We start from the raw sequence: 24,215 nt of genomic DNA, 5'->3' as shown, positions 1-24,215 counted from the left end.
AGTGGGATCTCTCTTAACATATGACTTCATGGCTAACAGTTGCTTGTTCTTTTTTCTTGCCTACACACAAAAAAGATTTTCTCCTAATTAACATATTTTAAAGCTTAGCTTCGGGAAATGCATAGCTAACAGAAAAATACGGTTGTACATAGGCAAGAGAATCAATATTTATTGTGCACCTACTAATATGCCAGACATTGTCTTTATTTTGTTCTTTAAACAATCTTACAGTGTAAGCACTTCCATCTATATATTAAAAACATCAAAACTGATGTTCAGAGTATTTGTATGAGGAACAACAGTGCCAGGATATATAAACATCTGCATCATTGGGAAGCTTCGCATGTGGGGCCTGTGAGAAAATAGTGATGACATGTGAGGTGTGTGTTCGAAGACTGGACTACTTAATAGGATTCTGAAATGACCAAGATAAACACTAGCGACACCAAACACAGGCATCAAGGCCATGATGGTTAGGAGCACAGTCAAACAGATCATAAAATAAAAGGGGAACTTACTGTTGAAGAACAGAGTGAAAAACATGAAGGTGGGCTTGGACTACCAGAGCAAGCAGTTTGGGATTCTATTGTACACAACTGTTTGAGTGCAGTGACTTTAACAGAGAGAGGATATGTAACCAATGCAGGAATATATTATTATAGTGTTCAAATTTCACAATATAACATCATTCATTAAACAGACTGTTATACAGAAAGCTCATCCCTCATTGGAAAAAAAATATATATTTGGATCGCTCTTCCCTTCTAACAAGCTATCAAATCATTACAGAGACTCTCACTGACATTTCTGACCTTCTTGGTACCTCTGACAACGTTAGGCAGAATGACCTCCCCTCACCTCTGTTCCCATGGACTTTCTATGCTTATTTTTGTGTCTGTTATATTCCCAGGAAAGAACAGGAAACCACAAAAGCAGAGCTCATGTCTTATTCGTTTTAATCCCCATGCTTCAAATGACGCCCACTCAGAAAGTAAGATATAAAATGATCTATACAGAACAGACACAGACGTGCATGAATTCCAATGGAGACCATGTCTACAGTAAGTGCTTTGCGGACAAAATGGTACAAAGCACTAACTACTTCTCTGATTTTGAAACACCTATGTCAGCAGGCATTAATATTCCCAAATACTAGATAAGGAATAGCAGCTCACTGAGGTTAAAAATCTTACCCAAAAAGACAAAGAAATTTGAATCTAGGATGCCATGATTGGCCACTGTGGTCACTATCATTCCTAGTGTACACCATACTACTCCCTACAATAAAGTAAACCCCTAAAGGCTATCTCTTGAATTTGTTACAACTGAAATACCTTGGGGAAATACTAGAAGGACCTGCTGAGGGCTCTGAAAAGCAAAGGAAAGTGAGCAGAGTTTAGAGAAAAGAGTGGCATGTGCTCAGTAGAACTGTGGGTCTCCTGTTTCCTTTCCTTTGTTCTTACTTCCTTACATGGAGACCTGTCTGGCCAGATAACTACAGGGGGTACTGAGAGCCAGTGCTGGAGTAGAGGACAATCTCCATTCTTTCCTTTTCCTCTCTTTCCCCACTTTGTTCTAAGGGAAGCCTCGCTCTCAGCAACTGTATGGCAGCATAGACAGAAAAAATTCTAGCCTTTAATCCCATCACTCAGGAGGCAGAGGCAGAGGCAGGCAGGTCTCTGAATTTCAAGCCAGTCTGGTCTACAAAGCAAGTTCCAAGACAGCCAGAGCTGTTACACGGAGAAATGCTGTTTCAGGGGAAAAGAGGAGAGAGAGAGAGAGAGAGAGAGAGAGAGAGAGAGAGAGAGAGAGAGAGAGAGAGAGAGAGAGAAGAAGAAGAAGGAGGAGGAGGAGGAGGAGGAGGAGGAGGAGGAGGAGGAGGAGGAGGGAGGGAGGGGAGGGATGAAGGGGAGGGAGGGAGGGAGGGAGGGAGAGAGGGAAGGAGGGAGGAAGGAAGGAAACTTCTCTCTGATGTAATAGATTGAGATCATTACAAAAAACCACAGTAATCAAATTACAGTCCTGAAGCCCAGTCCCAACTGATACATCTGCAATAAAACTCCTGCCTCTAAGGCTTGGGTCACTGAGGAAGCCAGGTGAGAAGATCCTAAGAGCCAGAGGAACAGGGAATTTTCTGAGACTGTGTCTCCTAGTAATGTCAGAAGTTACATCCATAAAGCCGCATCAACATGGCTGCCTAACATGAGCCGACCACGGACAACAACAGACACACTGACGGGGAAGGGGAAAGGCCGGGTGGCCTCAACCCCACAAAGGAACAAGGCAACTGAGGAACGCCGACAGAGGGAGAGATGGTTTTCCCAGGGAAGAGCACCCGCTGGCTGCCCACCCAGACAACCATTACACAGACTGAATAGGTTGTGTTTGTGTATTTAGAAATTATATATGTTATTATATTCAGAAATATATATATATATATATTAATGAAAAGAGACCATGAGTTGTAGAAGAGCAAAGAGGAGTATATGGGAGGGTTTGGAAGAAGAAAGGAGGAGGGATAAATGGGGTAGTTATATTATAATCTCAAAAATAAAAAAATAATTTTAAAAATAGAGCATACATGGATTCATGAAGGAATGACTGAATATTTGCATAAGGAAATAACACATGTCAGTTCCATTTATAATTTCTTGGTTAAGCAACTCACCCAGTAAGGCCTAAATTGTAAGGCTAGGAGAAGCGCAATCACCCATGTGCCTAGAAAGACCAGGGAAACTTCAGAACGCCTACCAGAGAAAACAAACGAAGACATGACAGTCTTTCCATTCTCAGCAGGAAAATCAAGAAAATTCATGATACAATGGAAAAATATAAGGATTCTAAGGATTATAATAAGAATTATAATTTAAACCATACAATGTGTAAAATGTTCAAGAAATAATAAAAAAAAGTCTAAAAAAAGAAATAATCTAAAATTTCTCAACACACCAAAAGTAAGAAATTTTGTCACATTCTTAGAAGAGACAATAGGGCTAGAGAGATGGCTCAGGAACTAGAGGCAGGGTCACAACTGAAAACGTAAGAAGACAGGAAGCACACGGCACTCCCCAAATGAAGCAGACAGTGGAACTACAAAACAAAGACAAAGCTGTTACTGACATTCTTGAAATGAGTGACAGCATAAAATTGTTCAGGACATATTTATAAATGAACAAATTGAAATTTCAGAAGTAAAAACATACAGTACTGAAATTAAATTTTTATTAGATGTGTTCACAGCAGCTATGACACATGAAATATATAGTGAACCTGTGCGAATTCACGGAGTTCATCCAATCAAACAACAGGAAATAAATAATGGAGAAAGAGAAAGAAACCTTGAGATTCTAAGAACTAATGGCTGAAGACCTCCCACATCCAGGGAGAGATGTAAACGCACAGATTCAAGAAACTCACTGAATAGGACAAACTCCACTCCCTACAAACATCTAACAACTAACTAATGTGCATCGGCATGTTACAATCAAACTGGAAAAAAATGACAGAGAAATCTTGAATGAGGGTGGAGAAAAACATGAGATAACAGGTTAGGGAGATAATCCTCTGAGTGACTGTACAGTTCCCACCAGAAATCCTGTAGGAGTAAAGGAAATGGCAAAGCATTTCACAGCAGGGAGACTACTGTCAATACAGAAGGCCATATTCAATGAAAATATTTTCCAAAAAAAAGTGAAATAAAAACATTGTAAAAAGAAAGAGAACTAACAAAATCCACTATAATGTTGAATCTCTAAAAAAAAAAAAATACTTAAGAGTTTTCCTTAGACTAAAAAGAAATGATAGTAAACAGAGATTTAGGTCTTCAAGATAAAGAAGTTGAAAAAGGTAAAGTCTAGGTAATTGTAAAAGATTTGCCTTAATACATTTTAAAATTATGCATAGCTGTTGAAAGAAAAATGTCTGGTGGCCCTTTCAATGTATATATATAAATTGAGTAACAATGTACATATATGTATGTGTGTGTATATATATGTGTGTGTGTGTGTGTGTGTGTGTGTGTGTGTGTGTGAATTATGATATAATCATGGGAGAACAAATAACTTACATCCTAGTAAGGATTTTTCTTTTATTTTTAAGATTATAATACAATTACATTATTTCTCCCCCTTTTTATCCCTCTCTCTAAATCCTCCTAAATACCACTCCTTCCTTATTTCTCTTTCAAATTCATTACCTCTTTTTTTCATTATTGTTATTACACACATTTATGTTTAAGTATATAAATATATATTCCTAAATAAACCTGCTCAGTCTAGACAACGTTACTTATATGTATGTTTTCAGGGCTGATCACTGGTATTGGATAACTAACTGGTGTGCGCTTCCTTGGAGAAGACTACTACTCCTGCTCTCCGCGTTTCTTAGTTGTCTGTAGTTCTCTGTCTCCATCCACTGTGGCATATCTATTGTTGTCCTTGTTCAGCTCACACTTGAGCAGTTATATTGGTGAGACTTTATGGGCTGTAATATACGACGTTACTAGGGGACATAGTCTCACAGCAAACTCCATGATTCTCTGGCTATTACAATCTTTCAGCCCCTCTTCTGTAATGTTCCCTGAGCTTTAGGTGAGGAAGTGTTTTGTAGCTGTATCCATTAGAACTGAGCTTCACAATCCAGCATTTTTATGGGCGTGGTTTTCTATAATGATTCTTGATGGGGGTGAGAACTCCTTGTAAGGTTTTATACTTTTCTTGATGGGGTCAATAACAATATTAAGATATATCTATATATCACTAAAATAATGAATATATATATATACATATATATATATAGCCAGTAGACAAATTAAAACGGAATGCTGAAATAAATTCAAATAATCAAAGAGAAAAAATAAATGGAACACAGAGAAACAAAAACAGAAGAAACACATTTTTTAAATGATAGAAAAATGCAAGCCTATCAGCAATATATTAATTATAAATGGCTTAATTACTTAATTAAAAAACAGAGACTGTGAAAATGCATAAAGGAAAACCAAACCATTCCTTTCTAGAAGAAACTCACAGTAAATATAAAGCATAGGAAAGTAAAAAGAAAAGGATTGAAAAAGACATGCGATGAACTAAAATAGTAAAAGTATAGTGTACTGGATAGAATTTTGGGGGGCTATATTTAGGGGTCTGCTGTGGGATGTATGGCAAATGTGTTGCTAATTAATCAATAAAACACTGATTGGCCGTTGGCTAGGCAGGAAGTGTAGGCGGGGCAAGGAGGAGAATAAAGCTGGGAAGTGGAAGGCTGAGTCAGAGAGACACTGCCAGCTGCCACGATGAGAAACAGCTTGTGAAGATGCCGGTAAGCCACGAGCCATGTGGCAAGGTATAGATTAAAGGAAATGGATTAATTTAAGCTATAAGAACAGTTAGCAAGAAGCCTGCCACGGCCATACAGTTTGAAAGCAACATAAGTCTCTGTGTTTACTTGGTCGGGTCTGAGAGGCTGTGGGACTGGCAGGTGAAAGAGATTTGCCCTGACTGTGGGCCAGGCAGGAAAACTCAAGCTACAGGGGTCTCAAGACAATAGACCACAGAAATCACTTCTATCTTAGAATTCTCTGGACCTTCAGAACATACTGCCTCTGTCTCACATCTAGCTGCTAAATATCTGAGGAAATGTAAAATCACCATGGTTTGGAAAGGGTCAGTTCCTGCATACTCACCAACACCTTGCTAGAAGAGGTTTTGTTAAGGTAACCAGTGGCCTCCACAGGTCAAGTCTAAAGGACATTTTCAGCCTCTGCTCTACTGTACTTCCAAAGCCCCTGACACTATTGACTACAGATTCTTCTTGCAATATTTTGTCCCCATGGTATATTTTTTGTTTTTCTTTCACAGCCTCCTTTATAACCTTTATAACTCAGGAATTATAAGTTGAATTTTCCAAGATTTATCCTCAGGCATTTTTAGACTGAATTTTAAAAATTAGTCAATGAAAAAAGAGGAAGACAGGCCTCAGAAAGAGCAGTGAGCTCAGTTTTGAAATACACTGATGCTGCCATAGACAGAAAAGAACACACAAGCTACAGTACAAAGCAGAACAAAATGATGCCACTGAAAGTGTTAGGCTAGCAGATAACCTTCCTGAGGTGATGCACTCAATTTGCTATCTGAATAAAGGTTATTAAACTAATAACACACACACACACACACACACACACACACACACACACACACACACACACCACCTATCTACTCACTAAGTATAAGTACATGGCAAAGTCCAAAACAGCTGAACATTTCTCAGTCGACTTCTCAATATCTGCATTAGGAAGTAATATCATCATTCTCACTTGCAGTTGAAAATTCGGAGATCCAACAGAACTAGAATCCATGTACCAGATGCTGCTGAGGCAACCTGTCCTTCTACCTTAGATGTGACTTAAAATCCTAAAGCTGATTACTACATCCAAGGACAAGGAAGCAGTTTAGGAATTGCGTTTATAAAATGAACCACTAAACTAGCAAAAATAACCCCACCTACATCTAGATTTCTTACTGTTATAATAAGAACCCATGAAATAAAAACACTGTATTTTTAAAAGTAACAGAAATGCACTTACTATATGGGTTATAATTTATAACTAAATTTTCTGTTATAAAAAGTCATGCTAATTGGCCAGGTGGTGGTGGCGCACGCCTTTAATCCCAGCACTCGGAAGGCAAAGCCAGGCGGATCTCTGTGAGTTCGAGGCCAACCTGGGCTACCAAGTGAGTTTCAGGAGAGGCACAAAGCTACACAGAGAAACCTTGTCTCGAAAAACAAAAAACAAACAAACAAACAAAAAAAAAAGTCATGCTAATTTTTGTAATGTATACTTAGTAGAATTCCAAATGGAGACACACTCAAAGCTCATGCTCTTAACCCACCAAAAACTATTGCCTCATATCCATATCAGACGAAGTCTAAGGTTTGCTTGTCTCCCTCCCTCAAAGTTCTTGAGAGGTTTAAATTAGAAAGAGCACATGCAAATGCCTTGACAAACAAAATCATCATGAAGATGTGTTACTATTTTAGAGACAGTGATGCCCAACGAAAGAAATCAACAAAAGCGCACACACACATAAAGACCCTGTGCTTCCCAGGATGAAAGATCACATCTCAGGATGAGTCTTCACAGTGAGTGTGTTCCCTTCATGAGAACCATGGCAAGAATGAACACATCTCACATGTGAGGTGATGACCAAGTGTGTTTAGACCCGAAAGGTGGTTTGGGTATAACAGTAAGTACAATTTCATCAAAAAAGTAATTGTTAAAAAAGTAACAATTAGAGAAACAATTTCTGTTCATCAAGTTTTGCCTTTCTTAAAATACAAGCAATTAGTTTTCTGTGACTAATAGTAACAAGCAATAAGGATTGGTACAACCCAACCCAGTTAACATAAGCTAAACAGTATAATACAATTCTAACAGAGAATAAACATGAAGAAAGGTGAATATGTAAATTCAAATGTTCAAATGTGCAATGTTCCCTCTTTAATCTTAATCTCTCTTAGTAGAGGTCAAAGTATCATTAAGCTCTCATTAAAAATCTAATAAAGGATAAAAAAATTGAACTGACACCCTAGGTCCCAAGTAACTGGCTTTTGATATTCATTAGGTAAATTCCTAATATGCATGTTCCTAAATACTAGGTATCGACTGTGGCCAGACTGCTCTTGGCCCACCCAGGGCGTCTTTGTGGCCGTGAAGAACACCTCAAAAGTGCTTGTATTTGTAGAGTGTATTTGGGGTTCAACTGAGCGCAGGGAGCAAACAGACAATGCACACCCGTGAAACACCTCATGGGTCAGTGGATGATGGGAGCTGTGGCAAAAAGAGGAAAGCAAGAAAGGTAGACATGAGGGGCAAAGAGAGGCAGAGAGGAGTGGGACAGGAGGGAGGGGTTGGTTGCTGGCTGCTGTTCCAAACACCACAGTCCCAAAGGTGTCACTGAAATGCTGGCAATGGAGCTGAATCCGGAAGGAAAAAGCCGAGCTAAACCACAGCTGTCACCAACCTAAGGTCAGCCAGGTTAGCTCCTGTGCTGCTAAGCATCATCGTTTGAAACAGGCCCACAGCTGAATCTAGAAACTGTAGTTTTTACTCAAAAGTCACCCCCATGCATCATAACCAAATCAAAAAAGGAAAACATACAGTCCAATTACTAACAACCCTCTGAATGTCTGTTACATTCCACTACATCACAAATATATTCATTTCATAAAATTCCCCAAATGCATATCCCAAATGTAGAATTTTTTTAGTTTTAGTTTTAAATTAGCCCAAATTTCATCATGGCTAAAATTTTAAGACATAAAATGAGTACTGAAACAGAATTTTAATCATATAGATGAATCACAACATGCATCTTTAGCTAGGCATGTATTATGAATAAGTCTAGTTTTCTACAGAGAATAATCACATGTTCTAATTACCATTTTGGTTATACGCATAATTAATAATATTCCGTCTTAATGGGACACACTGAATCTTCAGACAGTTAGAAGCTTTAACTATGCATACTGCCAAACCCAGCCGTCAGTGCGCTGCCAAACAAAGGAGTCCTGATGTAGTGTTGGAGCGTGAGAACAATATGCATTCCTCTGTACATGATACAGTGGAAAAATTAATCGCTTTTTCTTCTCTCTAATGTTCCTCCATACTAATTTTATGTTATTTGATTGATCACTTATCTTAAATTACATAAACACACACTCACACACAGATACAGCCAAATGATCTTGCGAGCAATATAAACATGAATATACATGTGACCCAAGACCCAAGGAAGACAAAAGCATTTTGGTCTGAACTTACTGATTGTAAACTTTCATTCTCTCTTAGACAAGCTGTGTGGAGCTCAGATTTCAGAGTTGCAATGTGATTTCGGTGCGACGTCATTTCCTTCTCTAATGTAGAGATTCTAGCACTTGCAAGCTGGTAGACATCCAAGAAACTTTTAATCATGGCCTTAAGAAATAAAATTAATGTCACTTACAATTCACATAAAGTTGTCCCCAAAGCAGAATTTCTGTCATTTGAAAGCAAAATCACAAAAATAAAAAATAAACAATTTGTATAGTTTCTAGAAAATAAAGATAAACCTCCCATTCTATATGGCAAACAGTCCCTGAGGAAGCTCCGGGATGGGGTGGGGGATAGCTCCGTGGGGGAAGACCCTTGCTGTGTAAGGGGCCGAATTCAATCCCAGCGCCCACGTAAACAGTTAGGCATGGTGGTGCCCATGTATGACCCCGGTTTGTGGGGGACACAGGAGGATTCATGAGGATCACTGGCCACCTTAATACTCTGTCTCAAAAAAGCAAGATGAATGGCCCCTAAGGAACAATATTGACCGCCACATGTGTACATGTACACATAAGCCCCCACATGTGCATACATACTTGCACACAGGGATGCACACATGTGCAGAAAGATAAACAGGTTTGGGAAAATAATAATTGAGTCTTTATTCCAGAGGATTTATTTAAATGAGATGTACTTTGATCTATTGTGCCTAAAATTTAGAACACAGGTTTTAAATATGACACACTTCTTTTCTGTACTAAAATTAAATTCAGGTTGTAATTTGACCTAAATTTCAATCTTGTAAGAGACAACACATGGGTATATGAATAACATATTAATATTTCATAATGAGCTGAGTTAGTAAAACTTGCAATCTACCTAACAAATGTTCTGAAACAAAAGAGCTCAAATAATCCTGTGACTAACTGCTGATTCCCATACTGAGCGAAAAGAGTCATTATGTCCACCATATAACACAGAGGTGTCCTCAGACACAATCTGCATAGTGGTAATAGTAGAAGCAGGTGCTGATTAACTTACCATCTTCCCTACACAGTACAGACTGAGGGATGCTGAGCTCTGCAACATGGCTGAAACATAGTCTATAGACTTTTCCTTAAAAGAAACCTTCAGTGAATTTTAACCCAAAGGGATTCTATTATATCCTCTTCAACTAATCTTGCAAAATGCTTCAAGTACATCAACATTAATTCAAATATTTCAAAGATATGTCCAAAAACAGTATTATAGTATTTATGAAGGAAATGTTCCTACTACAGACATGCCATGCAATGACAGACAGAGGCTAAGAATGTGCAAATTACATTCAGTCTGATGGTCTGAACTGAAACAGCCTTGAGAGACTAGGTATTTATTTTAGCAATTCTGAATGCATGTGGAAAATAATTTAGTGAACAAGTAAGAAATAGTGTTAAGTGTCTGAGAAGCAGAAGCAGGCCAGTTACTAGAAAATTCAGGTTTCCCTTAAGAAATTCCTATTTGCCCTCAAACATCCTTCTGAGACAGCAGCTCTTTCAAGAACCATCTACAAAGCCCAAAAACGGTAGTTAGCTTCTGTCCTCGCTCCCTGTGGGCTGCTCACACTGGCTTTGATTGTCACGTTCATTGGAGATATTTATTATGTTACATGTTTTTCTTCTCTACCAGACAAGCAGTCTGTAAGGCCAGGCTCTGTGTCTACACGTGTCTGTATCCCCGAGAGGGTAGTCCACAGTGGGTATTTGAGTAAATGAGTGAAGTAACAACTTTTGAAGAATGTATTAATTAAAAATTAGAAGAGAAAAAAAACTGCAATCTACCTATTGGTATAAATTACCTTATAAAAAGAATAAAGATACTTGGGAAATGCCATCTTCACGTCCAATCTAATGGATAAATTATTAATCACATTTTTCTCAAGTTGGAGGGGGGAAGCATCGTTACATGTATAAAAGAGAATACCTAAATGTAAATTCTCTGCCCAACAGTAAATCACGATACAACCTGGGGTGTGGGTAGATATCCCATGTCCTAGTCTACCCCACCTTGAGTCATTTTAAAATAAGTTTATATCTAATACTACAAGGTATTTCCTGGGGTGTCAAAAGTATGTAAAACTCAAACACAAATGAGGCTGGAGATGTACTTCAGTGGTCGAGTGTATTTATCCCCAAGGCGGCAGAAACATGCGATTGCACCTGTTTCTTCCTATGTCCAATCTCTCTCTGTTGTTCTAAGTTCATTTCTCTTCTCCAATGAGATACCAAATCCACCCAGTTCTTGCTCTGTTACATACACAGCACGGTTTTCTGAGGAAATACCACACAATCTCCAGGGTCTTCATCTCCTCCCTTGCTACATAAAATAGGAATAAAAGTAACTTTCTTGTCTACTTCCAAACTGTTGTGAGACTCATACAACTAAAACACATAATGTTTGTTAGCTATTTACTACAGTCAGGAACTGTAGTAGAAGCTTTATTGAATCTCTTTATAGTAATCATATAGGGCAGATAGTGTCTTCAATCTAATTTTTCAGGGTAAAGCAGAAGGACATTACCAAGCTAGTAATATGGCAATGAGATTCAAACCAAGGAATGTGTAAAGCAAAGCTTTTCTCCTAACCCTCTAATTGTATTGTATCTCTTACAAGAAAGGCTTCTAAAGTGATAAACTCCTGAATCCCACGGTAATACTATTGTTCTATTTAAACTTCTGCAATGAAATCCTAATGACAGAAGCTCTGATAGGTGATTCATATATGTGCGTACACACATGTAAACACAAGTACATATGAATATATTCTTGCTATATAAGGATCTAAAATGTATAAATGACTGCAAACATTCCTAACTGCTTATTGAATGAAAATGGGAATTATTCTTCAATCAGCAAAATGCTCTTAGTCATTTCAATGTTAAGTCACAAAAGTCACATCCTTTAATATTTTGAGATGAAACAGTTCAATATTTTAAAAGCAATCCTGTTTCCTAAATTTGTAGAAAGTATTTCCTGAATTCTTGGATGTAAAAGGAATAGATAATATGAGATCCTTCAAAACTCGTTTTGAAAACATAAACCATTTAAGGACTTAGAAAACAGCTCTCCCAGCTTCCATAAGGTCCTGGGTTTGACCCAATACCTCAAAATGAACCAAATGATGAAGTACAGGATGCCAGTGAAAAGCCAGTTCCTTGACAAGGAGAAAGGTGCCTCGTTGGTATAAGACATAAAAATGGTGATCTGAATTAACTAAGTGGCGGGCGGGGGGAGGGGGGAGACAGGGAACAAGCATCTCATGACTCCTGACCAGTCCTCTGAGCTGATGCTTTCACTACATGCCCTATTTCTATATCCAGTTACCATGGTTTCACACGAGGAAAAGACAGAACAGCAAGAGACCCTGTGCAGCATGCCCAGAATCTGAGTGTCCTACGTCACCTTTCACCCCAGGGACTTAGCCTATATGCTGCAATGAAGTCTGTACCTCAGAGGGGTTCACATAGCTATCTAAGAAACAGGGGGAAAGTTTCTGGACCAAAAAATGGTAAACATTGTTTTATAGATAAAATGTAGTGTTAACAACTGACATTAGCAAGGTGAGAGCAGCCAGACATGTAAAATGCCCCTCTGTCTCCATTACTTTTCTCCTGCTGTGATAAAGCAACATGACCAAAAGCAACTTAGGGAGGAAAGGACTTAGTTTATCTCAGAATTCTCAGGTCATAATCTATAACTGAGGGATGTCAGGACAGAGGATGAAGGCAGGAAACTGGAAGCAGAAACTAAGTGGAAGCCATGAAGAAGGCTCCTCACTGGCTTCCTTCTTAGGGCCTGTCAGCCTGCTTTCTTACGCCATCCAGGTCCCCTTGCCTAGGGATGGTACCACAGCAGTGGGCAGGGCCCTCGCACATCAATCATTAATCAAGAAAATGTTCTTTTCCCAGATAACTCAAACTTGGATCTACCTGACAAAAAAGCTAGCCAGGACATCATCTATTCATTGTAAGGAAAAATATGTGTACTTCAGAATGCAAAATATTCTGTAACACAAGAAGTGAATGTCATTTGAAGACAAAAGTGTTTCTTCTACTACTTCCATACTCCAGATTATGTAGCAGTCAGACTTCCAAACCAACATCAGAGAAAATGCAATCACTAGAGTCCTCACCTAAGAGAAGAAATTAGTGAAAAATACCCTAAAATCTGAACACTAAAATAATGAACCTTTTGTCACACTGTTGAGTAACTGGGAAACAAAAACCTCTAACATTTCACCTAAATTTATAAATATTTTTCATTTCTATGTTCTAAAAGACACCAGGTAAAACTAATTTGCCAAAAAACACTAAACATATTAAATATAGTTAATTTCCACAAAAATAATTACTGTTTTAAGAATTCATGTAAATTAAATGACTTTTAATGCATTAAAAGATCTTAACTATACCATGCATACAAGACACTCAAGTAAATGTTATCTATGATAATAACCATATCAAATTAGGAAAATTAGTGTAGTAAATCATGAAAGATTAAATATTTCTGAGAAGTCTCAGTATTAGACATAAGGTAAAATATTTTAAATATATTTTTATATATAGTAAAATAGGTCCTTTCTAAAGAAACATCTAAAGTCTAATCATGCTACATAGAGAACATCTCAAAGCATTTCCACTACAATCAGGAACGAGACAAGGATGCCCAATCTTTCCATTCTTATCCAATATAGTACTTGAAGATTTAGCTAGAACAATAAGGCAAGTGAAGGGGATGAAATGATTTAAAATAGGAAAGAAAGAAGCCAAAGGATCCTCATGAGCAGGTGATAAGATTCTATACCTGAAAGGTTCTAAAGAGTCTATCAGAAACCCTACCCTTTATAAACACATTCAGCAAATAGCAGAATACAAAATCAGCACACAAAAATCAGTAGCTTTCCTACACACAACAAACAAACATACTGAGAAAGAAATTGGGGAAGCAATCCCATTCACAATTGCCTCAAAAAAGTAACAAATCTAAAGAGAAAGACATGTGTAATAAAAACTTTAAGAGACTGAAAAAAAAAAAGAGAAATTAAGAACATCTCTGGTGGAAGCCTCCTATCCTCCCAGAGGCCATACCAGCATCCTGAACTCAAGGCCACTCCTGCCAAAAGACTAGAGAGGAAACAGAAACCAAGGAAGGAAACACTCATCCCACAAAGACAAACCCAGAAATGGGCACTTACACATATAATCACTCGAAATCCAGATACCTAAATGTCGGTGTAAGAACACAATCAGTAAAGCCATGTCATCTCCAGAGCCCAGCCATCCCAATACATCAAGCCATGAATATTCCAACACAGCTGAAGCACAAGAAAATGACGCTAAAACCAACTTTATGAAGATGTTAGTGGGCCTGTGTGGTTTGAAAGAAAATGTCCCCCGAAGGGAGTGACACTATTGGATAGGTGTGGCCTCAAAGGGGGAAGTGTGTCACTGTTGGGGTGGCCTTTGAGGTCTCTTTTGCTCAAGTTACACTCAGTGTGGTAGACAGTTAATTTCCTACAGCACTCAGGGAGAGTGGCCCATGCACCTCGCCTGGGCCATATAGTAGAGCTGGTGTAGTTGTCTGATGGTGTAGTTGTAGCAGAGCCCACCCTGGGGCATAAAAGCAGCAGACCTGACCCCCGCTCCTTGCTCACTGCTGCAAGGGGTGAACTAGCCAGGACAAAGCAGGAGACCTCACCCTGGTGGTGAGGACAAGGGAGAACAGATGGGCTGACCAACCCTGCAACTACCCAGGCCAAGAACCAGGGTTATGAGTTGGTCCATTCCATTCACGATCTGCTGGAGCATGTGAAGGGACCCATCCTACAGGCCCAAAGCTGCAGGATCTCCAAGACATGGGGCAACAAAGGATATCCAAGAGGAGTCCCAGTGTGGGCCCAGCATCAATAGTGTAGCAGAAACCAGAGGCCTCAACCAGACCAGTGACTCTTTGTAATGAACACGTGCAAATAAAGATATATGAACAAAATGGTTTACTGCATGACTGATTCACTGTGTCACACTACAGCTTCCATGATGAGACTGATTTTTTTTCTTTTTTTTCTTAAATTTTATTTTATTTTATTTATGAAGAAGTTGCAATGGCAGAGGGTGGATACAAAGGAAAGGGAAAATGAATGGGATTGAGATGCATGATGTGAAAGACACAAAGAATAAAAAGAAAGTAAAAAGAGAAAAAAGTCTCCCAACCAAAATCAGCCCAGAACCAGATGGTTTTAGCTCAGAATTCTACCAGACTTTCAAGGAAGAGTTAATACCAATACTCCTCAAATTGTTCCACAAAATAGAAATAGAAGAAATATTGCCAAGTTCACTTTATGAGGCTACAGTCACCCTGATACTCAAACCACACAAAGATTCAACAAAGAAACAGAATTACAGACCATATCCCTCATGGGCATTGATGCAAAAATACTCAATAAAATACAAACCGAATCCAAGAACACATCAAAAACATCATCCACCATGATCAAGTAGGCTTCATCCCAGAGATGCAGGGATGGTTCAACATACAAAAATCTGTCAATGTAATCCACAATATAAACAAACTGAAAGAGAAAAACCACTTGATCATCTTATTAGATGCTGAAAAAATCTAACACCCCTTCATGATAAAAGTCTTATAGAGATCAGGGAGACAAGGAACATACCTAAACATAATAAAAGCACTATACAGAAAGCCGACAGCTCACATCAAATTAAATGGAGAGAAACTCAAAGTGATTCCACTAAAATCAGAAACAAGACAAGGCTGTCTACTTTCTCCATATCTATTCAACATAGTACTTGAAGTTCTAGCTAGAGCAATAAGACAAGAAAAGGAGATCAAGGGGATACAAATTGAAAAGGAAGATGTCAAACTTTCTCTATTTGCATATGATATAATAGTATACGTAAGTGACCCCAAAAATTCTACCAGGGAACTCCTACGGCTGATAAAACCTTCAGTGAAGTGGCTAGATACAAGATGAAAAAGAAATTAAGGATGATACTAGAAGGTGGAAGTACTTCCCATGCTCATGACTGGTATGACTAATATTGTAAAAATGGCCATCCTACAAAAAGCCATCTACACATTCAATGCAATGTCCACAAGAATTCCAATGCAATTCTTCACAGAAGTTGAGAAAATAACCTTAAATTTCACAGGTAAACACAAGAAAACCAGGATTTCCAAAACAATCCTGAAAAATAAAAGAATTGCCAGGATTATCACCATCTCTATTTTAAGTTATGTAACAGAACTACGGTAATAAAAATTGCACAATACTGGCATAAAAATAGACACATAAAAACAATTATATTCAACGGAATATAATTGAGGACCCAGATAAGATCCCATACATATCACAATCACTAGCCATTAGAGACATGCAAAGCAGACTCACACAATAAGGTATCTATATATCTACATATATTTAGAAACTGACATCTATGAGTGTAGCTTGAAAGAAATATGGTTATGACATCAAAGGCTGATGAGGAAACACAGCAACAATTCTCACACATTGATGGTGAGAATGAAAAGCAGTACACTCATTCTGGAAAAATAGTCATACTCTTACATATGGCCCAGCAACCACATTCCTGAGCATTTACCACAGAGAAAAACCTGGGACCACACAATCAGTGCACAAGTGTTCATAGCAGGTTTATATGTGGTAGTCAGAAACTGGAGACAACAAAAATATCCTTCAATGGAGTAATGGTGACCAAGATAATCTACTGGGACATGTCAAATTGTGGATGGATTTTAAAAGCATTAAACTGATTTTAAAAAAAGCCAGTATGAAAAGGTCATATCCCTAACACATACACAGTCATCTGATAATGTGGTTGAGAAATATACATATAAACTAAACCATATCTATCAGTTTTCTCATTTGATGGTTGTCCTAAAGCTTCATGAGATACAGCGCTGAGGAAACGGACAGAGGGGACATAGGAACGTCTGTCACTACCTTGGCACCTTCCTGTGAATCCATAATTATCTCAAAACTAAAAAGCAATCTACAATATTCTAATATTCATCAAGATAACTGACCTTCTGTTTTTCTGCTTTTGTTTTTCTGTTAGGGTGGTAGACGAAGCGCACAGGAAGCATAAATTCAGTATGAAGCATCCCAGCTTCAGACTGGATCTTCTAGCCATATAAAAGTTCACTGAGGTATATAGACTTTGGGTCTGGTTAATTTCACTTTGTGGTGTTTATCTTCAAGTTCTTTACAATAAAGTTTTCACTTAAAAAAATAACTTAAGATGGTGTTTTCCTGGTAATACCATTTACTCTGTGAAAGGCATTCAGCAAACATTGTAACAATTAATGTATTGCTTCTCCATGCAAACAAGTCACAGAACTTGCATCATTTCAGTTGTGTTTTGGTTAGTTTCTACACACATACACACACACACACACACACACACACACACACACACACACACACATACACACACATGTGAAAGTGAATAGTGAATCCAAATTCATTTTTCCTCTTTTGGCATTTGAAATGGCCCCAGACTTGACTTAGCTCATCACTCAAGATTTTTTCCTGGCACCCTCTTTGAAGGATGTAAATATAGCAGCTTTTCAGGTATGAGAAGGGCCTCGTGGGAAACCACGTTCAGCAGAGTTGCAGAATACTTTTGCAGCAGACTTTTTTAGAACGATGTTTTCTTTTTATCTTGTTCAGACTCTAAACTTTTTTTTTTTTTTGGCTTCCACTCAACCGTGGCATATACAACTTAAATGTGCCAAAAATAAAACCAACTCTTTTTCAAATATGTTATTTTCAATCAGAATTGAATCAAAGCCAATTTTAAGGCTAAGTGCACATGCTAGGTTGATGGTGATTACTGTTCTTACTGTGTTGGAGGTTAACATAATGGAGTACTAAAGGGTTAATGACATATAGAGAAGAAATCACACGTTGGAGTCCTACATGAGTACAGAAGAGGGACTGAAGAATAATTGAGGGCTGGGGGGAAGTTCCTATTGGACACCATTGCACAGAGACACGAAACCATGAAAAGCATCAATAACAGTGGAAAAATTCAGAGTAGCATGCTTCTCAAAAGATACTGCCAGATCAATAGCAGCCTCAGCTGCAACACAACAGTCATAATAAATTACCTTGCTTTGGGAACTTCGAACTTTAGGTACCTACAAAATGCTTATTATCTAGATAAGGTATAGGTTGCCAGCGGGCTTATTAGTGTGTTGCAAATAGAACGTGATAAGCTGAGAACGGTGCACCTAGCAGATGACACAGAATTGTGATGGGTAATGAAGAAACCTAACTCTATTACTTCAGCTCTCAAATTATCATAGTCACCATTTTTAAGCACCTGCCACACTTTGACAGCATTAGGCATTTTATAGTGGAGATTATTAAAGTTGTGTGGGATTCCATTGACATGTGGATAAGACACACTATGTAAAAGTATATAAGTTTTATTCCATTGTAATGATGTGATCTGGAATTCGAGTAGTTAAACCTTGTTCAAATGTCAAAATCATAACACACAGTGGTGATATATAGAAATGCAACACAAACTTTTGACAACTAAGTCTGCTCCTTGGAGATCATTTACTTTGTTCTCCAACTTTTAGTAAGTAACATACACCTGTGTGGGATGAATTACACTACTCACTCACAAGGACATTCCCTGAGTACATTAAATAAAGCGCACATAAGCCCGAACATAGCCTGTTTTGTGACAGCATGTATAATCTCTATCTGTACACAACCCTGAGTACCCATTAGGTTCTAGGTGCTAATAGAGTGCTTTAAGTCAGCCAAAGCCCTACTAACTTGGGCATCCTCATGAGACATGTAATAAGCAAATAGATTATTGCTCTGTAGGAAAGTAAATCATGGTAAGAGCAACACAATGTAAAATAGAGAAGGAAGGCTGTTTCCTACCACAATGTAAAAGAAAAAGGAAGGTTGTTTCACTAAGTAATGAGAAGTTTCTTAAATTAATCATGAAACAAGACATTAACGGAAGGACAGAGGCTCATGAAGATTTGGGGTGAAGGCAGACATACAAAATAAAGAGGCCAGCAAGCATAGACACTATTCCTTTAGATCAAGAGGGGAGACTGGGAAGAGTCAAGAAGTAAATTAAACTTATAATGCTCACAATGTTCCTGAAACTTACAAGGCTTACAAGGCCTCTCCTCAAGCAGTGACGGTTGCTTGGGGTGGAGGACTCTCCAAACAATAAAGTTGCCTTCAAGGATGCAGCTTTTACGATTTGCCATTCTTGTTGGAGGGGGCTTTTCACTGATGCAGCTACCTTTGAGTTATCTGAAAGAAACCCCTTACCTGGACTCCTATAAACTTCAAAATTCTTTCTTCCAGCTATTTAGAAATAAATTTAATGCATGACCATTTTAGTATAGGACTTAGTGGTTCTAAGGTATCACTGATCCCCAACTAAAGCAACACATTTACTTTCTGTACACTATGAAAGAAAAACACAGTAAGACTTCTATGAAATCCCATGTAAGCTCGTGATGCACAGGGTGGAAGAGTTTCAGCAGAAGAACAAGAACACTGTAGCTCAGTGGAGGGTGAAACAGCAATGTGTGTCACTGTGTGGAGTCTGTTTTGTAACCAAGTTCCCTTCTTATGATGCCTCACCCAAAGTGCTTATAGTCAGTATACTCGGTCATTCAAGACTGCTCAGAGTTTGGGAACATGAGAATATACCGTATAGTGAATAACATCATCATTAGGAGATAGGGCAGCATTCTCAATAAAAACTTGGAAACCTGGCCAGGATTAGTTTTAAAGGAAAATCTTTATCATCACATTTTATGCAGTGTAATTATTCAGATATTTCACCTATATAGTTTTGAGAGTGTCTGACATTTACAATTTTTGATGTGAGGTTGTAGGCCTGAGTGGTGAAAATAATTCTTAAAACAAAATGTATCATTTGGACTTGATATACATAATCATTATACAGGAGTGTGTTTCAGTGGAGTATATGCAAATCCACATATTATTATTATTAAAAGAATTGTAATAAATCATTTCGCAATTCATGATTAAATATCTAGCACGGTATTTATCTAGTTTTAAATGTGCTATATATCAACAAATATAGTGTTACCATCAAGTTGTGGATGGTAACCAATAATACTGTCAAAAGCTTATAATGTTTGGGAGGTCTATGGAACCCCATTGGTCAACAACTCAAAAAAAGATAACCCATTCCTGATACTGAGGGCTTTTTGGTAGCATATGGCATCTAGTTTGGGTATTGCCCCTCCCCTTTAAAGGGTAAGTCCACTGAAACCACACACACACACACACCCCTTCCTCAGTAGTTTCCATAAGGCTCATTCAAAAGGCCTTTAGCGTTACTTATCCCTTCCTATACACTCTCCTCTACTTATATGTTAGTTACAGACCATGGATAAATCTAGCATGTACTGAATTGGAAGTTTCATCTCTATTGACTAGCTTTTATTGTCCTGGAAGGTGTTATGAGCACTACCTGAGGAGAAAAGCAATCATCAGTCTCACTCAGCTATGAATTCTGCCCGGCAAGATATAGCCACTAGTGCATTAGTGGCATGAATGTTATGGGTGTGACCAATCACTTTTTTAATTGGATTTAAGGCATGCTACATGAGATGGAACCTAACGCTGTCAATATGCCCAACAGCCTGTTGGCTAGATAAGTCAAAGGCCCTACGAGGAAAACTTACTACTCTTATTCTGTTAAATGGACATAGTAATGACTCTTAATGATATGTTGCTATACCTATAGATTAGGGTTATCACTCAACCCTCATCAGAGAAGCCTCTTCTTTCCATAGATGGTAATTAACACAGAATCTCACATTGATCAATATACCCAAAATAAGAAATATCAGAATACTCAGTCATAAATAGGCATCTATCCCCTCAAGGTTTGAAGATCTAAGTGGAAGAGGGGGCAGAAAGGTTGTTTAGAGCCAGAGGTAGTGGATGACTTCAAGGAACAGTGCCTTCCAGGCACAACAGGGTAGATGCATGTAGTGGCTGTGACAGCATGCACAAGACCAAGCTCAAGACAGACAAAATTCCTGCATGGAAGAGAGGAGGGAAGTAGGACACAAAGCCCTGCCCCTAACTGAGGAACTGTTGGTATTTGATTGCTGATGGGAGTGGGAATTGGTATTTGATTGCTGATGGGAGTGGAAAAGTCAGTAGAGTGAACCCTGGCATATCATCCACACTCCAGGGCAGACTTAGTGCCCAGTAGTGGTTGGCCAACACAAACTGGACTTGGTGTGTTATGTTTTTGTTTTGTTTTTTTCTAACGAAAAATGAGAGTGACAGAGAGAGAGAGAGAGAGAATGAGAACAATGATGGGTGGTAGCGAGATGAGGGAGGATGTGGGAGGGGTTGGAAAGGGAAGGAGTATAATCAAGATACATTGTATAAAACTAAAGAACAAGTGAAAAGCTTTTTTCAATGCTACTCAAAGTACACAGCAAATATATATAAAGAAATGTGCCTAACTGCCAATTAGAGTGCTAATTAATACAACCAAACAAATTAAGTGAAGGAGTACTCCTTTAAAATAGCCTGGGGTACATGCCTGAAATCCCAGAATTTGGGAGACTAAGACAGAATGATCACTAGTTAAGGAACAGCCTGAGCCATACAGCACCTGCTTGCCACACAAGGGCCTTTCTTTTCTCAGTGACAAGAAGGGACAAGTTCAAAGGAGTCCCCAGAAAGGCATAGGGTACAGCAAGGAGCACATTCTATAAGCTCCATGGTTACCCATCTACCTCACTTTGGAACTGAGCAGTATGTTGTCCTGTCCTGTACTCCAGCTCAGACCCTGGGGGTGGGACCGGGGACTAGGAAAGGTGGAAAACAGGCCAAGGGCACCGAGTCATCTCAACTACAGCCCAGATTTGTCCACATCCAATTCCCGTTTTCTAAAACTGAAATGATTCACTGTCTCACACTGTTTAGTTCAAGTTTGTGTGTGTAAGTGCTGCTTTTTTTAAAGGATGTTATTAAGAAAATAATTTATTAAAAATACTTTTATTTTTATTTTAAATTAAATGAATTATGTGCGTGCCTGTGGATATGCTCATGTGTGTGCACATGCATGTGGAAGCCAGAGGCCAGCCTTGGGTGTCACTTCAAAGGAGCAGTTTTGAGACAGCAGCTCTATTGGCCTAGAGCTCAGCAACTGGCTAGGCCTGCTGGGCCTGCCCAGGGATGCTCTTTCCTCTCCACCACCGGGATTACAAGTATGTGCCCCCATGCCTGGCTTTGACCATGAACTCTGCTTACATTTCACAACTTGTCTCCCCAGCCTGTTAGCTGTTTTCCTCATGACTGTAATTCTGACTCGTGGAAGGTGAAATCTCACCTCGGTTTTAATTCGCATTTCTCTGATTGTTAATGAAGTTGAACAAACATTCATTGGCCACTCGTACTTCATCTTTTGGAGCACTGTTCACTTCGTTGGCCAGTGTATTGAGTTGTTTTTTTTGGGGGGGTTTTTTTTGTTTAGTTTTCTGAGTTCTTTGTATTTTCTAGATATTAATCTTCTGGTTGGTATGTAACTAGAAAATATTTTCTTTCATTATGCATGGTGTCTCTTCCTTCAATTAACTCTTTCCTTTGCTGTGTAGAAACTTTTTAATTTCATGAGGTTCCATGTCAGTTGCGGGTATTATTTCCTGAGCAACCATCATATTATGCAGAATGTCCTAATAAGGATTTTTCCTAACAGCTCCAGCTCTCACATCAAGATTGTTGATCCATTTGGAGCTGGTTTCTACAGAGAGGGACAGATAAGGATGTACTGTCAGTCATTTGCACATGGATATCTAGTTTCCTCAGAACCATTTATTGAAGAGGCTACCTTTTCTCCAAGGTGTGGGCACCTTGGTTAAAAAATCTGGTGGCTATAGTTGTGTGGACTTAGAGGCAGTTCCTTTACTCAATTCAATGACCTACATGACTATTTTTGTGGCAATATCATGCTGCTTTTGTTCTTATGTCTTGTTCTGTAGTGTAAGTTGAAGTCAGATATCCAGCATGATTTTCTTCCTTAGCATTGCTTTGGCTATCCAGGGTCTTTTGTGCTTCCATATGAATTTTAAAGACTTTTTTTTTCTATTTCTATAAAAAAAAATAACATTGGCATCTTTAGGACTTATTTTTATTGTTTTTAACTCTATGGAGGTGTGTGCGCACACGTGTGTGCACATGTGGGTGTGAGTACATGAAGCCAGAGGTCTTAAATCCCCTGGAGTTAGAATTACAGATGGTGATAAGCCACCCAACATAGGGACTTGGAACTGAATCAGGTCCTTTGGTCAAGCAGCAAGGGTTCTTAACCACTGATTAATCTCTCCAGCATTTTTTCTTAACTTTTTTTTTCTTTTTGACACAGGGTCTCACTATGTAGCCCCTTGCCGGCCTACAACTCACTCTGTAAACCAGATCACCCTTGAAATCACAGAGATCCACCTGCCTCTGCCTCCCAAACCACCACACCCAGGACACTGGAATTTTGATGGAGACTGCACTGAATGTGGAGATTGCCTTTGTAAGGCAAACATTCCCACATTGCTTCTAGTCCATGAACATGGAGGCCTTTCCATCTTCTCGGGCCTTCAGTTCTTCAGCATTCTAAGTCTCTTGTTGTGGGCTCTCTTCACTGCCTTGGTTTAGTTTATTCCAAGGAATCGCTGAGGCAATTTTGAACAAGATTTTTTTCCCCTAGTTTCTTCCTTGGCATGCATGTTAGTGTTATTCAGGAAGGTTATTTGATTTTTTTATGTTAACTTTTTATTGTGTCACTTTGCTGAAGTTGTTTATCAGTTAGAAGTGTTTTCTGGTGAAGCCTTTAGGGTCTCTTATGATCCAGAATCATATCATCTATATATAACCATACTTTGATTTCTTCCTTTCCTATCTGCATCCCTGTTTCTGTCTCTTGTCCTATTGCTGTATCTAAGACTTCCAGACAACACTAAGTATTAGTGGAAAAACTAGACATCTTTGTCTTGTTCCTGATTTAATGGAAATACTTTGAGGTTTTTTTCCCCCCATTTTGCTTAATGACGGATCCTGTGCTGCTGTATATAGCCTTTATTCCTTTGAGATGTGTTCCTTCTATTCCTAATCAACTTTTGACTTTTTGATAATAGTCATCTCAAAAGTTGTGAGGAATGGGGCACTGTGGTTTGATGTTTATTCCCTTGGTGACTAGGGATCCTAAACAATTTTTCATACATCTACTAGCCACAGTATGTGTTCTCTGGGAAAATGTCCATTTGGGTTTTTGGACATTTTTAAATTGGGTTACCAG

At 38.6% G+C, this 24,215-nt stretch overlaps 1 protein-coding gene across 4 annotated transcripts in view; it reads right to left on the bottom strand.

Annotated features, from left to right (window-relative positions):
* Positions 1 to 8,704: 8,704 nt before the first annotated feature.
* Ccdc171 (coiled-coil domain containing 171) overlaps positions 8,705 to 24,215 on the bottom strand; it is a 257,585-nt gene continuing 242,074 nt past the window's right edge. For all 4 annotated transcript variants that reach the window (XM_059254493.1, XM_059254492.1, XM_059254495.1 and 1 more), the window contains one exon: positions 8,705 to 8,974. In XM_059254493.1, the coding sequence (XP_059110476.1) occupies positions 8,720 to 8,974 (255 nt within the window). In that variant the 3' untranslated portion in view covers positions 8,705 to 8,719. The remainder of the gene's footprint in view (positions 8,975 to 24,215) is intronic.

This window comes from Peromyscus eremicus, chromosome 2 (assembly GCF_949786415.1).
Source record: "Peromyscus eremicus chromosome 2, PerEre_H2_v1, whole genome shotgun sequence".
Lineage (NCBI taxonomy): Eukaryota > Metazoa > Chordata > Mammalia > Rodentia > Cricetidae > Peromyscus > Peromyscus eremicus.
The sequence above is the reverse complement of the archived record's forward strand: the minus strand, read 5'-3'. Positions and strand labels throughout refer to the sequence as shown.